We start from the raw sequence: 17,267 nt of genomic DNA, 5'->3' as shown, positions 1-17,267 counted from the left end.
GGCGTTGAGGTTCATGGTTTATTGGAAAAGCAATTGGAAATCGATTTGTATGCAAGTGTGTCATGTGTGGAGAAGGACCCTCTAGCTAGCCACTACCCGTCAATTCACCCAAATTCGTTCCTTTTACTTAGTTTTCTGCAATCTGTTTGTTTAAGTTTTAAATTTGTCAAAAACCCAATCCCCTTTACTTTGTTGTGTCAAATTAGTTAGAATCTGTCCAAACTTGTATTTTTAAGTGTTTTGAGTCAAGTTAAGATCAATTTTCGTCCAAATCACCCCTTAGTGTCTAGTTTGAGTCTATTTGATTATTTTGTGCTGTTTTGAGTCCCTTTAGTTTGTTTTGAGTCCTTTGAGTCTAGTTAAGTGTTTTTAAGCCTAGTTTAGTGTTTTTGAGTTAGTTTTAAGTAGATTAGTAATCCCTCCTAATCACCGGCTTAGAACAATCCCTACTTGCATATATACTACAATTGTCAACAAGAGGGTTTAATTTGAGTGCTTAGTTTTATAACACATCAGAAACATGCATATAATTTGGGACTAATCATGCAATAGGGACAAATAACACAATACTAAAGTTCAACTACTAACAATTTAATATTAAGATAATGCATGACATGTTCAGAGCATACGTCTAATACAAAGCACGGCGCGGAAATTTAAGATAGACAAAGTGTTATTGTAGTAGATGTCGAAGCAGAGAGAATATAGCAAGATATCACTGGTAGGGGAATGCCTCGTAGCTCAGATCAAAATCCTTGTTCCTATGTCTTGAAGGGGGCGCAAAATAAACATGAGTGGACCAAGTTGATATACATATAGTAAAACAGTTATCAACGTACTAACTCCCAGGTTTTATGAAAACACATATATCATGATAAAAATAGGTTTACCGAAACCTAGCATGCCCATGCAATGTCTCAAAACATATCTCGTATAAATAATAATCACTAGTGAATGTCCGATAACCCCCAGGCCCCATGCCAGCTCCCCGTCCTTGTGCTAATAGCCAGAGGAAAACCATCTCCAGGCCCTATGCCAACATCGTAACCGTCACCCGGGATGGAATCTATCCCTTGTCCCGTAGCGGAATAGGGACCACTAGGTAAGTACAAAACCATTGAACACACATTTATTTGAAAGGCAACTTCATAGTATAAAGTCATCCATCATCTATAATATAAAGAGGTGTTCTAAACATGTTATAAATTGTATATCGTCATCCATCAGATATTCCATAAAGAACATGAGTTAGAGGAAAAATAATAGTAATTCAATCTAGCCTCAGTAATTTTTAAATCATGTTTTTCATAGTAATTCAATCTCAAAGCATTTCATAGAACATAATTTTTAAATCATGCTTTTCCATGTATGCATGCTTTTCCATGTATGCATTTTTACTATTAAAACATGCATTTTAGAAGGGGTTCACTCACAGTACTTTGCCGTTGAAAAGCCAAGCCACCTAGCGAATAAGGAAACGCCACAAATAATTGCCCCTAAGCACATAAATGGTACATTTAGCCAACTCTACTTAAACAACTTAATTTGGGAATACGAATGTCGAAAACGGGTTAAAGACTTCAAAAATAGCCTAGGAAGGGTCCCAGACGAAAACCCGAAAAGTTAACGGTCAAAGTCAACATTGACCGTTAACCGGTCAAAGTCAAAGTCAACGCTGACCGTTGACCGGATCAAAGCCAACAGGTCCAGGTTTGGGTCAACTAGGTCTGGGCTTTGGTTAATAGGCTGGTACCTGGCCCAAGGGAAAAGGGTTTAGGGTTAATGGGTTTAAGGAAGTAGGCTTAAGGTTGGGCTAGAAGCCCAAGTTATATTTGACCCTAAGGCCATAACCCCTGGGTTTTAAACACACAGGCCCAGGCTTAATGCCTGGCCCAAATAGAAGGGTTTTTGGGTTTAGCTTAAAAGGTTTAGGGCCTTAACAGATAAGGCCCAAAGGCCTTAGTTTTAGAAAAATAATTAAAAACAAAAAGGAAAAAGTTTTGGGCTTGGTGTCACGGCCCTAAGGCCTGAGGTGTTTGAGAAATGGCTTGAAGGCCTGACATGGTGAAAGGGCACCGAAGCTTTCCCACCTTTGACCGACGACAAACAAAGACCCAAGGCCCCAATCTAGGTATCAACATGTAGAGGAAAGTGAGAGGAGTGATTTGATACCTTTGGTTCACCGTGGAACGGCCGGTGATGGTCGGATTTCCTCTCGACACCCACGACTCGCTGTAGTGGGTTTTGCTTCCCCAGCCGAAACAACGCGTAAAACCACAATCCATAACCAAATCTAGGTTAGAATTAAGCCACAATGACAAAAATGGAGAGTGTTCAAGTGTCCCGAGGCTTACCCGAAACGGAGGGACGAGAAATCTCGCTGAAGAGTTTTTCTTTTTCTGGGCTTCGCCACACCTCGCGGCGACGAGAGAGAGACGACGACGAGGTGTTGATGATGTTGATGATGATGATGTCATTGACGTTGGGGAGGGTGTGGGTCAAAGGGTGAGAGAGTGAGAGGGTTTCGAGAGGGGGAGAGTGAGTGTAGAGAGAGAATTGAAAGTAAGGTCTTGGGGTGGGGGAAAGAAAGAGAGAAGTGGGGAGAGTTGGGGTGTTGCCACATGGCAACTTGAGGGTAGAGAAAATCCAACTTTTAGATCCGGATTAGGTAAAGAACTAGAGACTACATTGATAATTCCATTGAACTTTTGGGAAAATTATGGAATTATACATATAATCGGGGGTGGGTGTAAGATTCCGTGAAAAATTATGTTAAAATAAGGATCAAAATGACAAAAATACGCTCAATTTAACGGCCAAAATGATTTGACAAAAAATTGAGAGTATTTTTGTCATTTTATTCTTATTTAATGAAGATTTTTCATAGAATGACCAAAGTGATTGATGATAGACAATCTTAGGAACCACTTCTATTGGTTTCAAATCTCATGGACTAAAGTGAGTTATGCAAATCTCAGAGACCATTTTGGCTAAAAAGCCTATACCATAAATCAAATGTACCCATATTCAATGTACCAATTAAATTAAACATACCTCTAATAAAATTGTGAAAAAAATATATTTAATCAAATTCTTAAAATGAACAGAAGTTTAATCAACGAAATTAAAAAATGAGGCACCTATATCAAAACGTCTCTTGAAAAGACATTTAAAATTGGCCCATGAAAAAGGTCCATAGAAAAAAAAATAACTCTGTTACATTTCACCATTAGTAGGCCATTTCCAATGCTCTACTTGTGAGGCTGAGAGCAATTTTAGTGTGTAAGGGCTCCCCATGGCAATAGGCAATTGAATCCCCTCCAATGAATAGTAACTACCTTTAATGAACAGTAATTGCATTTTACATATCCACGCCTAAACTAAATAGTCATAGCAATAGGTAATAAAATATTAGTCTTTTTTTATTTTAAAAAATAATTTTATTTCTAATTTCGGATAGAATTTTTAACCGGTCTCGTCAAGCTACGTGTCATTATCCGAAAGTGCAACTTTTGGTGATAGATTCGATATAATTTTTTGTGATAGATTTCGATAAGACTTTATCCAATTTCATCGCGCCACATGTTGTTACCTTTTAAAAATTATTGAGGATAGATTTCCAATAAGATTTTTAACCAATCCCGTCGCGCCACGTGTCACAATCTGTTTAGAATCTTTAAGGATAGATTTCGTTAAGATTTTTAACAAATCACGGCATGCCACATGGTATTATCTACAACCTAATCATTTCTTCTTTTTTTTCTCCAAATAACCCACCATCAATCCTCAGAAATCACACACCAAAATCAAAATCTTTATCCTTATTCATAGTTTCTCTTTCCTTCTTACAATGTCTTCTTCAAGGATGTTAGGGGAAATCGATGAACAAGAGAAAGAATTATTTAAGCATGGGGAAGAAATGTTCAATCTCCAAGAGGGAGAAAATGAGATGGAAGAGGGAGAAAATGAGATGGAAAGAGAGATGATGAAGCAAGAAGTTAAACAGCCTCACATTCTCGTCCAGTCATCCAAGTTGTGGCTGAGGTCTCCAAGCACAGACATTCCACAAACATTGATAGAAGCAAGCAATGACGAGGTAAGGATCTCTGGGACGATAATTTTGATCGTAACAGTGCATTCCCTAATGCGTACTTTAGACGTCGTTTTAGAATGCAACGACATTGGTTCAACAAAATCATGAATTTGCAACCATGATTCTTACTTTGTGCAAAAGAATGATGATTTTGGTGTCATAGCTCTCCTTCCTGAGCAAAACATTAATGCTTCCTTGCAGATGCTTGTATATGGAACATTTGCAGACCAAGTGGATGAGATAGCGAGGATGGGAAAAACAACCATTTTGGAGTCCCTAATCAGGTTTTGCTCCGTAATCAAATCTACATACACCAAAGAGTACCTCTGGAAACCCACGACAAGGGACTTGCAAAGGCTTATGAAGAATGGTGAGCTACGAGGTTTTTCTGTTATGATTGGAAGCATCGATGGTATGCACTGGACCAGGAAAAACTATTCAAATGCATGGCAAAGAGCTTATAGGGACATAAAATGAGCCAAAAGTATCATCTTGGAAGCGGTGTCATCATTTGATACATGGATTTGGCATGCTTTTTCGGTGTTCCAGGAGCTCAAAATGACCTCAATGTCCTTGCTCAATCCCCTGTGTTCAACGATGTCCTGCAAGGAAGAGCTCCTCAAGTCACATATACAATCAATGAAACTGTACACTCAGGGACATACTACCTAACATACAGCATCTACCCAATATGGATATCATTTGTCAAAAGAATGTCACGTCCACGAAGTGAAAAGGAAAAACACTTCGCAAGATGTCAAGAGGGGTGTAGGAAGGATGTGGAGTGTTCTTTTGGTATCCTTCAAGCTCGTTGGGCGATTGTCAAGGGTGTTGTCAGATTGTTTGATTTAGAGTCACTTCGATCCATCATTATGACGTGTATCATTCTTCATAACATGATTGTGGAAGGTAAGTATGATTATGATGTCGTTGATGAATTTGAGCCAAACACAATGAACAATTCCAAAACACAAAAATATTGCGCTCATGATGCCACCGAAGAACCCATGCAACACGAGCTATTAAAAAGGGATAGACGTTACAATGTAAGGCTCATTCAACGATATACTTCACTTCAATCCTCATACTATCACAAAGCCCGGCAAAGTGACTTGATAGAACACTTGTGGTCATTGAAACAAGCTCACGAAACTTAAAAACAAGCTTGTGGTGGAAGAAGAATGCTCTTAGTTTGTTTAGTGTGTTTTTTAAGTTCATTTAGTGCGTTTTTTTTTTTTTTGTTATTATTATTTTGTGTGTTTTTTAAGTTCATTTAGTGTTTTTTTTTTTTTTTTTTTGTGTGCTTATGTAATTTTATTTGGTGTGTTTATGTTGTTTGAATAAAGATTCTCTTAGTTTAAATAAAGTACCAAATTAAATCAAGATACTCTTAGTTTAAATAAAGTACTAAATTAAATAAATACGAAATTACATAAAGTACTAAATTCAATAAATATAGAAATTACATAAAGTACCGAATTAAATAAATACAAAATTACAACCCAAAGTGATTGGAAAATTATGGGCTCCGATTATACAACAAATTCCCTAGTCCCCCGTGAATAGAAAATTATCACCTAACCAATTTGTGGTGCTAGGACCATCTTCACTTTCTCCTTCGTCTCTTGTACGCCTCCTTCACACCACGTCCGCTTTCTCCGAATTCCAAAAATATTTAGAATTCGGATGCATCGCATCTACAGGCGTGTTCATAATGCCACGATCTTGTTGAGCCCTTCTTTCTTCTTTAAACATCTCCCTTTCTTGCATAAGTATATCTCTTTCTCTTTCATTAGCTTGAAATAATCTCTCAACAACTATAGCTTTTGCTTTATCTCTAGCCTTATCAGCCTCAAATTTAGCCATTTCCCTCGCCAAAGTCAATTCACCTTGGCGAGCAAGTTCTTCCATATATTTTGCATAATCATTTTTGGAAGAACTGCCTTTTCTCTTTGACGCCTTCTTACCTTGAGGCCTGAGTGGATAACGAGTCGACCCCGACACTTGCTCAAGGATCGCTTCCGGCACTTGTTCTGTGTCACTTTCATGAACATACGAGTTGTGATCTGGCATAAAGTGTAGAAGGGTGATATTCATGACAATTTCTGGACCAATAGTGTTACATCCCATATCGCCCAGGGGAGTGAATCATGTAAGCTTTATTTGTATATTCTCATCTCTACCTAGCATGAGGCCTTTTGGGAGCTCACTGGTTTCGAAGTTCATCGGAACTCCCAAGTTAAGCGAGTAATGTGCGAGAGCAATCCCATGATGGGTGACCCATTGGGAAGTTCTCATGTAAGTTCCTAAAAACAAAATCGTGAGGGCATGGTAGGGGCCCAAAAGAGGACAATATTGTCCTATGGCAGAGTCGAGCTCGAGCCGAGATGTGACAATTTGGTATTAGAGCCAATCCATGGCCGGAAGTGTGCCGACAAGGACGTCGGGCCCCTAAAGGGGTGGATTGTTACATCCCACATCGCCTAGGGGAGTGGATCATGTAAGCCTTATATGTATATTCACATTTCTACCTAGCACGAGGCCTTTTGGGAGTTCACTGGTTTCGGAATTCATCGGAACTCCGAAGTTAAGCGAGTAGCGTGCGAGAGCAATCCTATGATGGGTGACCCATTGGGAAGTTCTCGTGTGAGTTCCTAGAAACAAAACCGTGAGGGCGTGGTCGGGGCCCAAAGCGGATAATATCGTGCTACGACGGAGTCGAGCCCGGGATATGGTGAGGGCCCGGGCCGGTATGTGACAATTTGGTATCATAGCCAATCCCTGGCTGGAAGTGTGCCAACGAGGACGTCGGGCCCCTAAGGGGGTGAATTGGCCAGAAGTGTGCCAACGAGGACGTCAGGCCCCTAAGGGGGGTGGATTGTTACATCCCACATCGTCCAGGGGAGTGGATCATGTAAGCCTTATATGTATATTCTCATCTTTACCTAGCATGATACCTTTTGGGAGCTCCCTGGTTTCTGAAGTTAAGCAAGTAGGGGCCAATGCATTCCCAGGATGGGTGACTTATTGGGAAGTTCTGCTCGTGAGTTCCCAGAAACAAAACCGTGAGGGCGTGGTCGGAGCCCAAAGCGGACAATATCGTGCTACAGTGGAGTCAAGCTCGAGATGTGGGGGGCCCGGGCCGAGATGTGACAGACATGCACAACTCTGAATTTGGGACAATCTTTGACAATATTCCAACATTCCCACCGGTTGAATACTTTTTTTTTTTTTTTTTTTTTTTTTTTTGGCATTGTACCAAGTTTGTGTTTGAAGTGTATACAAAATGTGGCAGAAGACAAAATTATAATCAAAGTAGCTAATGTAAATTTGGGTATAGTACAAACAAATAAATAATATATTGTTACCTGATCCGCGTAATTTTCCTCACTTCGAATATTAGTACTAGATTGTGCCAAGGTGTTTCTCTAATGAGTAAACGATTGGCTGGGTATTCTCCAACGACTTTAGAGCGATTGTTTTGTTCTTTTGCCACCAATTTTCTCAAGAAAAAGGGAATGAATATTGCTCCACATTTCTCGCAACTGCATCTCATTACCCGTAATTGGATCATGAGTAACTTCAACCCAGCTAGAACACAATGCAACATCTTCAATAAGCGTCCAATTTGTACCTGCATTATTGGCCTTTTTTTTTTCTTTTTTTTTTTTTTTTGAAACAAAAGTATATATAAGCTTTGAGAGAAAGATTGGAATGTGGTTGAAATTATTTGAGAAAATATGAAAGTGTGGTGTAAGGTGGAAGATAATGATAAGGTATTTATAGAAATAAAATAATTTTTTTAAATTTTTTTCTGATTTTTTTAATTTTTTTTAATTTTTATTAAGTTAATTAATTTATACCGTTGGATTACACAATATTTGAAATCCAACCCTCCAGATTGTGACACGTGGCATAACGGAAACATATCATTTTTTTTTAAAGCCAAAAAACTTGGACTATTAATCTGGATTCGAAAGGACCAGATCGTGCCACGTCATCTATCGTTGGGGGAGTTTTGAAATTTTTATTTACCGTTAAATCGAACAGTCCAGAAAAAAGAGTCGTTAAAATCCAACGGGCGTTAGGGTGCCACGTTGCACCCAGCAATGACTACAGACAGCCTATCCAACGCGGGCCCTATCGCCTGCAAATCTTGTCGGTGACGCACCCCCACTCGCACTTGTGTTGCACGCGCCTGACGCAAAATTTTTAATAACGTAGTTGACGTCAGTCCCCTTCAGGCGCTTGGACCTTGAATTTGCGCTCGAGCTCTCCCTCGAGCTCTCCCTCAACCCAATAACCCGAATGTGCTGGAGCTACTTAGTCTGGAGATTTGAGTTGTTGGAGCAGCCGATCCCCTTGATGTTTAATCAGATTCTTAAAATGAACAGATATTTAATCAACAAAATTAAAAAAATGAGACGCCTATATCAAAAAAAATCTCTTAGAAAGACATTTAAAATTAACCCATAAAAAAAGCCCCACAGAAAAATAATAACCCTGTTACATTTGGCCATTAGTAGGCCCTTCCAACGCTCTGCTTGTGAGGCTGAGAGAGGGTCTTAAACTATCTCCTCCTTATCTGTGTAAAACCTCAAATGGCGGTTGAAGCTCTCCCAATTAATCTTCCGTGACATTTTTGCAGAAAGATAACTCAATGGCCGGTTCGGTTATGCTGCAAAGCCTGTGCTGCATAACCCCACAGTCCCCAAATTGTTACAAGAATCAAACCCTAGCTTTCTCCAACTCTCAGCTCTTCTCCTCCAGTTCATCTTTTAGATTAAAGAAACAGACTTTACCGTCAGCTATTCGGATTAAGAGGCGGAGGACTCAGAATCATCGCTCTGTGGTTCCTGTTGTGTTTGCTTCACAGTCCAACTTCTTCAAAGGTTAGCTGCATTTCGCTGCTTTTGTTGCTGTTCTACTTTCTCTTTTGATTTTGTACTTGTTGATTGGCATCCCTGAACATTTTTATTTGATGGGTTCTTGTAATTTTCTGTTTTCTGAATTGAGTTTGTTCTGTTTTTGGTTTTTGGTTTCTGGGTTTTGATAAATAATGCTATTGCAGCTGAACGGTAATGGTGAGTAGGAAGTAATGTGCATATGTATGCAGAAAGCATGCTGGTTTTCAGTTAGATTCTGGAATTTTGTAGTCTCTAGAGTTAGATATAGTGTAACAATTCACTGCGTTGTCCAAAAACTTTAAAAATTCGGGTGATTTTTGGTTAGTAGAATGTGCCTGGCCCGAAAAACAAATGCGATGATTTCTACATAGAGGCTCTTGTAGTGAAGTTGTAACTAGAATGATAATTTTTGTGAATACTAGAATCTTGTTGCCGTAAGATTAAAGAGGGGGACCCGATTTTAGACTATAGTTGAGGGAACTGGCTAATAATGCATAATCCATGAGAGCCTAATATTTGGCGGGTGCAAGACTAACTTATTACTGATGTGCAATGTGTAGCAAGTGTGATTTTCTTGGGGCAATTTTGGTTATGTGGCATTTTTTTCTTTTACGTTTATAGGTTCATAAGAATAGGTCCCCTTATTAGTTTTTTTTCAGTTTTCGTCAACGGAAAACTTGTATGGAGGATCCACTTCCAATTGCATGAAAAAGTAGTCCAAGAAGGTATTCTATTACGACCTTTAAATGCAGGCTAATTTTGAGTCAGAATTTTTTTAAGTGTTAGGATAAGATGTTAGGTTTGTGGTTGAGTTACATTATCACATGGAGGATGTTATTTTGTTCTTAAAACTTAAATTCACATCAAATTCAATGTTCTTAGCATCACATGAACTACTTTTGTTGCTGTCCTGCTCATACAAGAGAGCATATAGTTACTGTTGTTTATTTTTACATGTGTGTTAACTGCTGGTGTAAATTATGTAGTTCTGCAAACGGCATGGAAGGTTGGGAGAGATGGAGTTGAGGCAGGAACCAATCTTGTCCCAGTAAGTTCTATAGGGTCTCCCCTTTCTTGCGATGATTTGCATTTCAGTGCCCGGTGTTTTTCTTTCTTTCTGTACAAATTGGAGATTGTTAATATTTTGTTTTCATTTTGCTTTGGGGATGGTAGAATTCAGTACCGAGACCAGTTGCAAGGGTTTCTGTGACTATAGTTGCATTGACACTTTCACTGTTTGTGCTCAAATCTTTCCTGTCTACAGCTTTCTTTGCGCTGGTATGTTGTCCATTTCTTTCCTCCTCCAAGAACAGTAAATTGCGAATTTTGCTGCCTTACTATAAAGAAATGAGATAATACGTAGACAATTTATCGTCAATAAGAGAAGATTGTTCTTATATAGATATTAGATAGTCCTGTATTTGTAAAGTACATATATGATAAGTAATTGTATTGAAGTAAGCATTGTATGATAACAGGCTACGATGGGACTTGTATACTTTATATTCATTGCTTTGAATAAGGATGAAGGGCCCAGGGGGGGTGGAGGCACCACCTCAACGCCAAAGGAGGACGGGATAGACGACAGTCTAGAAGAAGCCAGAAGAATCATGGAGAAGTACAAGTAACAGACACATGGGTGGACCGTGGAATGGAACAAGGTATCTTCATTGACAGAACAAAAATCTCTCATTTGCTGGTTTAAGCTGTTAGGAAAGGCCTAGCATAGCGAACCTGACTGTGAGGAGCCGTCCTTTTCGGAAAGTTGACGGGAAGTTAATTAGTTTTAATCTTTGCAAAGCTCATGGAGATCTTATTATACACAAAAGAATGGTCTTTTCTGCAGAAGTTGGCATTGATGGTAGGAAATTGTCACGGTTAATATAGTTATTAGTGGCAGCATGATAAAATGAGACGGAGAGCAAGGCGTATATGATAAGTTACAAGACGAGAGGGAGACAGAGAGAAATGAGTATACGCTGCGAAGTGATTATCGCACTTCCTTTTATGAGCCGTTAAGATATATGGTTTACAATCTTATTTTCTCAAAAACTAAAGAATTTAATCTTTGAATTATTTTCTCGTTCTTCTTGTTGAATTAGAAATTTCAGAATGCTACTCACCGGGAATCACAACCGGATTGATGAGTAGCACAGAATGAAGAAGATGGTAGAAAATCACGCATATGCAGTAGATACACAAACCAGTACCCTAGTCCTAGACCACTTCTCTTCCTTTAGCCATTCCACGATCGCCGGATTATATTTCGGAACCATTTCATGTTAGAACCAATCATATTTCCATCATTAAACAATGACATGTAACTTGTGAGGCAAGTAAACATACATCATGAACACATTCATAAGCAGACATGAGGGGATTGATGTTGCCGGTGCGCTCTATGCTACTATCAACCCCACCGTTGGTCATCTCAGCAATAACCTGTTGATTTCAAAGATCAACATATAAGTAGTAATAGACCAGAAGTTACCAAAAAAAGAAAAAAATAGAGGAAAAGAAACAAGAGCATATAGATTTGCAATGCTGACCCGGGCTTTCCAGATGTGGACATCAGTGTGACAAAGTGAGGTATATTTGATCTTGAATATTACTAAACTGTAGAGCAACCTCCACATTCTCTATTGTCAATGGCTTCCCACACAACCACTGCTATAAGACCTCTCACTTACAAGTGAAGAGGGATATTACTAAACTGTAGTACTAAATAGCATGTTTTTAGAGAATTAATTTCTTAGATTGATGTGCAAGTGGAGTTCACAATGGAAAAGTAGCTAGCATTCCTTTTCCACGTAACTCAACTCAAACTCTTTCTCCTTCACCAAGTATCTTCATGAAGAAGATTTTTGGTCACTTAGATTTAGGTTTCAAATATTAAATTTCACTCTCATGAACCCCTAAAATTCTGAAACCTTCCTTGTTGTCGGCTCCTTGCTCCAGCTTGGGATCGGCTGCAACCCAGTGCCTATCCCTCCTTGCCCTCTTCCTTCTTCCCCTTTCTCCCATCCTCTGATTCCTCCCTTTCTCCCCTTCTCTCCTTGTTTTTTCGTCCTCCTCTGTCTTCCCCTTTCTTCAACCTTCTATTACCTCTATATCTTCCCTTTTCTCCCTCTATTTTCCCCTTACCTCCCCATCCCCCCTTTTTTTCTTCCGACTCCATCCCGCTTTTCACTCTTCTAAACCACCAGATGATTTGGATTTACTTTTTATGCATTTAGCTTTCAGCTTTTTTCTCTCTAAGCATTTTGTGTTTGAGATTGCTCTGAGCTTGGTCCCAATTGTCCCTGAGTTTATCTCAGATCTGGCTTTTATGCCTTGCTCCTTTCCAAATATCGCTCCTCAACGTGAAATTACAACCATCTACTCTTGTTGCTCGTTTCATTAGGTGTCTCTTCCTATGATCTCCTCCGGATGTGCGCTTTGGTGGCTTGTAGCATTTAAATTGCATTTTACACTATTTGGTAGGATTATGGGAGTATTCAACGCGGCATATCTGCGGTGGCGGTGGTTCTTTTTTGGTGGAGGCGTATGCTTTTACATTTTCATGTCGAGGCTTTTCTGGTTGTTTGTTACTTCGGGCTGCTCACTTTGGACCCATTTTATTGTAATTTTCTTTTATCGAGTTGGGCTTTTGCTTGACTTTTGTGGACTCTCCTTTTGAGTTGTCCTTACCATATACTAGCTTTCTTTTTTAATAAAATTTACTTGTTATTCAGTACTATGGTCTAGTGGTATTCCTCTTCACTCATAAATAAGAGGTCATAGGTTCGATTCTCACCAAATACGAGTTTGAACCACATTATGCTAGGCCATTGTGAGGCGAAGCCCACCCCATCCCCTTTAGTGTAGATAATATCGTTTATTCCAAAAATTAAAATTAAAATAAAATTTACTTTGATTAACAAAAAAAAAGAAATAAAGTCGTTGTTAAAGAAATAATTATCGTCAATAAATGAATCAAAATTTAAAAAAATGAAAACTAATAAAAAGGGTTTGAAAACTTTGAGTTTTAACGATAAGGACAAAATAAAGGGTAAAGTGAATAGTACCATGATTGACTTTTTAGTGTAAAAATATGATTTTTCGTTAAAATGAACAGTAACGTAAGTTTTTCGTTAAAACTCCTTTTAAAAAAAGCCTTATGGCGCATCATCAGCTAAATAGTTTCTAGCTTCAGCATATTCCTTAAATTTAAGATTTTTCTTAATAATTATTGAATCCTATCTGAACCGTCCAGTCGAAAAAATAAAAAATAATCTGAGATGGCAAGCTTCATGATGATACTGTAATACCCGTATTCTACAGAGCTGAGCCCAAACTCTTTCTCCGTCACCAAACATTCCCAGCTCCGCCATGACCCCCACCATCTGCAACCCCACAATTCCGCCTCCCTCTCACCCATCTTCCCTCTTCCCACAAATTACATCATGCAAAACCATCAGAGACCTGCACCAAGTCCACGCCCACTTCATCAAAACCCGCCAAATCCATGACCCCCTCGCCGCCGCCGAAATCCTCCGCTTCTACGCCCTCTCAACCCACCGCAGTATCCAATGCGCCCGATCAGTTTTCACCCAAATGGAGAAGCCCAATTGCTTTTCTTGGAACACAATCATCAGAGCTCTCGCAGAGAGCTCTGTTAACGACCACTCGCACGATGCCCTCTTCTTCTTTTCTCAAATTGTTGCTGATGGTTCTGTGGGACCCAATAAGTTCACCTTCCCCTCTGTGCTCAAAGCCTGTGCAAAAATGGGGAATCTTGAGGTGGGTAAGTGTGTTCATGGCATGGCTGTGAAGTTTGGATTGGAAAATGATGGGTTTGTTGTGAGCAATCTTGTGAGGATGTATGTAATGTGTGAGGTTATGGAGGATGCAAATTTGTTGTTTTATAGGAGTGTTGGGATTTTGGTGTTTTGAATGGAAGGAAGCATGAGGGCAATGTAGTTTTGTGGAATGTGATTGTTGATGGTTGTGTAAGACTTAGGGATTTTAGAGCTGCCAGGGAGCTGTTTGATAAAATTCCTCAGAGAAGTGTGGTGTCGTGGAATGCGATGTTATCTGGGTACACACAACACGGGCTTTTTAAGGAGGCTGTGGAAATGTTCCGGGATATGCAGATTGGGAATGTGTGTCCAAATTATGTGACTTTGGTTAGTGTCTTGCCTGCGATATCACGGCTTGGTGCACTTGAACTAGGGAAGTGGATACATTTGTATGCCGATAAGAATGGAATCGGGATTGATGATGTGCTCGGTTCTGCTTTGGTTGATATGTATGGTAAGTGTGGGAGCATTGAGGACGCTCTTCGAGTTTTTAAGCAACTGTCTAAAAGGAATGTGATTACTTGGAATGCCATAATCAGTGGGCTTGCTATGCACAGTCGAGTTGATGATGCACTGGATTATTTTTCCAAGATGGAACGAGCTGGTGTGGTGCCTAGTGATGTAACATATATTGGTATCTTGAGTGCTTGTAGCCATGCCGGTTTGGTGGAGAAGGGAAGAGCATTCTTCATCCATATGATTAATGTAATTGGCTTAGAACCTAGAGTTGAACATTATGGTTGTATTGTTGATTTATTAGGTCGTGCCGGATTGTTAGAAGAAGCTGAAGAGCTTATATTAAAAAGCTTATATTAAACATGCCAATTCAGCCGGATGATGTCACATGGAAGGCCTTGCTCGGTGCTTGCAAGATGCAAGGGAACATCGAGATGGGCAAACGTGTGGCAGAGATTTTGATGGACTTGGCTCCTCATGATAGCGGATCCTGCGTTGCTCTCTCAAACCTGTATGCCTCTTTAGGAAATTGGGAGGCAGTTGCAAATGTGAGATTGCGGATGAAAGATATGGACATTAGGAAAGATCCTGGAGGTAGCTCGATTGAGCTTGATGGAGCAATTCACGACTTTGTGGTGGAAGACGAATCCCATCCTAGAGCCGGAGAAATCCATTCAATGTTGGAGGAAATTTCCGAAAAATTGAGCTTGGAAGTCCATAGACCTAACACCACACGAGTGTTGCTCAACATGGATGAAGAAGAAAAACAAAGTGCATTACATTACCATAGCGAAAAGATTGCAACTGCCTTCGGCTTAATCAGTACAGCCCCTCGAACCAGTCTTCGAATTTTTAAGAACCTACGCATATGCGAAGATTGTCACTCTTCGATAAAGTTGATCTCGAAAATTTATAAACGCAAGATTGTTGTCAGGGATCGGAAGCGCTTCCACCACTTCGAAAATGGTTTATGCTCTTGCAAGGATTACTGGTAAATGCCTACACATATCAATTCAATTGTATTCTGATTCTTCTTCTAAGCTAACCATTGTGTTATGTGACGAATGTACAATATTGTGATGTTTGACAGAGTTAGGAAGTCTTGTATGCATACTTATTGCCGGGAGCTATTATTTACACTTCAAAATACTAATCATGCACTCTTTCTCGAGTGAAAAAATTGAAGAGGAAGAGTGCATGATAGCTTTTGCTAGTGGTTTAACACTTTTGTTTCCAGAGCTAGACACACTTGATTAGCAGAACACGAAAGTCACAATCCCAATATCTTCATGCAGGTCGCATGCAGCCATAGACCAAAAAGGCTTTTTTCATAGGCACTTTGACTTCCAGCCAAAAGCCATAATTATTAAACATAATGATTAAGCAATTCAATTTGGGGGAAAACAAGAAATATTATGGTGGTAATCTGGATTTACTTATGAATAGTCAACATTTAAAATTTAAATTGGAGGAAGGCATGATTTATGTTTTTTGGTTTTCAGGGCTAATTATATTTTACATCATTGAGGTCTGGGGTGATTTTTAAAAGTGTTACGAAGTTCTAATTTTCTCATTTACATTATAAAGTATTAAAATTGCATCTTGTATGCCTTTGGCTAGATTGATTGTTTGATCCTTCATTAAATTAATGACATCATGAGCATAAGATCCTTTTATGGGCAGTGTGTAAGCCACATTGATAGAAAAACTTATCAATTTAATCAAGGCTTAAATATCAAAATGGTCCCTATGTTATAGCCATTTAGCCAATTTAGTATATGTGTTTTCAATTTGGCCAATGGTTATCGTGTTTTATCTATGTTAGACAATTAGGGCCATTTTATCTAGTCTTTGTTTAAAAAAATCATAAATTATTATAAACTTATATATAAGATTCTCTATTTAATTTAAAATTAAATTAAATTAAAAATTAAAAGAAAAGTACTCTCCCCTTTTCTATGTCACAACCTTAACAATTTTTATCAGATTGAAAGTTATATCTTTTATATGTGTTATTTCTTATTGATTTGCATTTTTTTGAAAATTTGAATTTAAATAAATGGCTTTCTCAATTGCGGTCTGTAACTCAATTACACAGTTGGAGAAGAGGTGGTCAGGATTAATTTTCTTAGGACTACGATGATAGGTGGGATCGAAGTGGATCTACAAACACATTCGTCGAGTTGCAAGCGTGTGTTGCTAGGATTGGGGTTTCAATTAAAAATATTTTTCTATAATAGCTTGTAATATTTTTATGAATTTTTTAACAAAGATTAGGTGAAATGTTTTTAATTCGCTCATGAAGATAAACACGATGACTAATTGGCCAAAAATTGAAAACGTATAATTAAATTGGTCAAATGACTCTAATACAGAGACCATTTTAATATTTAAGCGCTTAATGAATGATTAAATATTCAAAGAAATAAAAGGTGCAAGTTAATACAATTTCAAGACCTCGGGGTATGGTACGAAAAAATTAAAACCTAGTGATCAGTTTTGGAAACCAACTGTTTTTTTCTTGACTGCAGTATGAGGTGCAAAACCAAAAGAGGCAATCAGTGTGTCGCCATCATGCTGAACAAGGAAGTGCTTTTAAGTTTCATTAGCTGCTGACCACTTAACAAAAAACAGATAATCTCGATTAATTATCTTAAACAAAACAAAAAAGGAGATTCTTCCAAATAGTAGATGGATCGATGATGAAAATCATGCAATTAAGGGAATGATTAATTTGAAATTGACTGGCGTGAGCATGAACAGAAACCAACTCCATCAAATCTTTATTTCCCTAATCATCAATTTGAACATTATTTCATTAAATTAATCGATACTAAATTTGATTGTGACCCACATGATGGAATGGTGGAACTCACCACATGAGAACATCACCTTTTACACCCTCACGCTAAAATCTTTTGCCTTGTATAATCTGACTCTGACCCAGCTGTCAGCCACAAAGCATGCGGA

At 38.7% G+C, this 17,267-nt stretch overlaps 1 protein-coding gene and 1 pseudogene across 2 annotated transcripts; both read left to right on the top strand.

Annotated features, from left to right (window-relative positions):
* Positions 1 to 8,632: 8,632 nt before the first annotated feature.
* LOC137729301 (uncharacterized) lies at positions 8,633 to 11,037 on the top strand. 2 transcript variants are annotated; one of them, XM_068468201.1, is made up of 4 exons: positions 8,633 to 8,985; positions 9,987 to 10,048; positions 10,174 to 10,278; positions 10,479 to 11,037. In XM_068468201.1, the coding sequence occupies exons 1-4, from the start codon at positions 8,754 to 8,756 to the stop codon at positions 10,626 to 10,628; spliced, it is 549 nt and encodes a 182-aa protein (XP_068324302.1). In that variant the 5' UTR covers positions 8,633 to 8,753; the 3' UTR covers positions 10,629 to 11,037. The 2 variants fall into 2 exon arrangements, with proteins under 2 accessions (XP_068324302.1, XP_068324303.1); XM_068468202.1 differs by having other exon boundaries at positions 10,265 to 10,278; positions 10,479 to 10,599.
* Positions 11,038 to 13,292: 2,255 nt separating this feature from the next.
* On the top strand, positions 13,293 to 15,542 carry LOC137730211 (pentatricopeptide repeat-containing protein At5g48910-like; annotated as a pseudogene).
* Positions 15,543 to 17,267: the final 1,725 nt, after the last annotated feature.

The sequence above is a fragment of the Pyrus communis genome, chromosome 3 (assembly GCF_963583255.1).
Source record: "Pyrus communis chromosome 3, drPyrComm1.1, whole genome shotgun sequence".
NCBI lineage: Eukaryota > Viridiplantae > Streptophyta > Magnoliopsida > Rosales > Rosaceae > Pyrus > Pyrus communis.
The sequence above is the reverse complement of the archived record's forward strand: the minus strand, read 5'-3'. Positions and strand labels throughout refer to the sequence as shown.

Coding starts and splice junctions, on each gene's coding strand:
- LOC137729301 (XM_068468201.1), top strand. CDS start 8,754: ATGGCCGGTTCGGTTATGCTGCAAAGCCTGTGCTGCATAACCCCACAG. Junction 8,986..9,986: donor ACAGTCCAACTTCTTCAAAG/GTTAGCTGCATT, acceptor TAAATTATGTAG/TTCTGCAAACGGCATGGAAG. Junction 10,279..10,478: donor CTACAGCTTTCTTTGCGCTG/GTATGTTGTCCA, acceptor GTATGATAACAG/GCTACGATGGGACTTGTATA.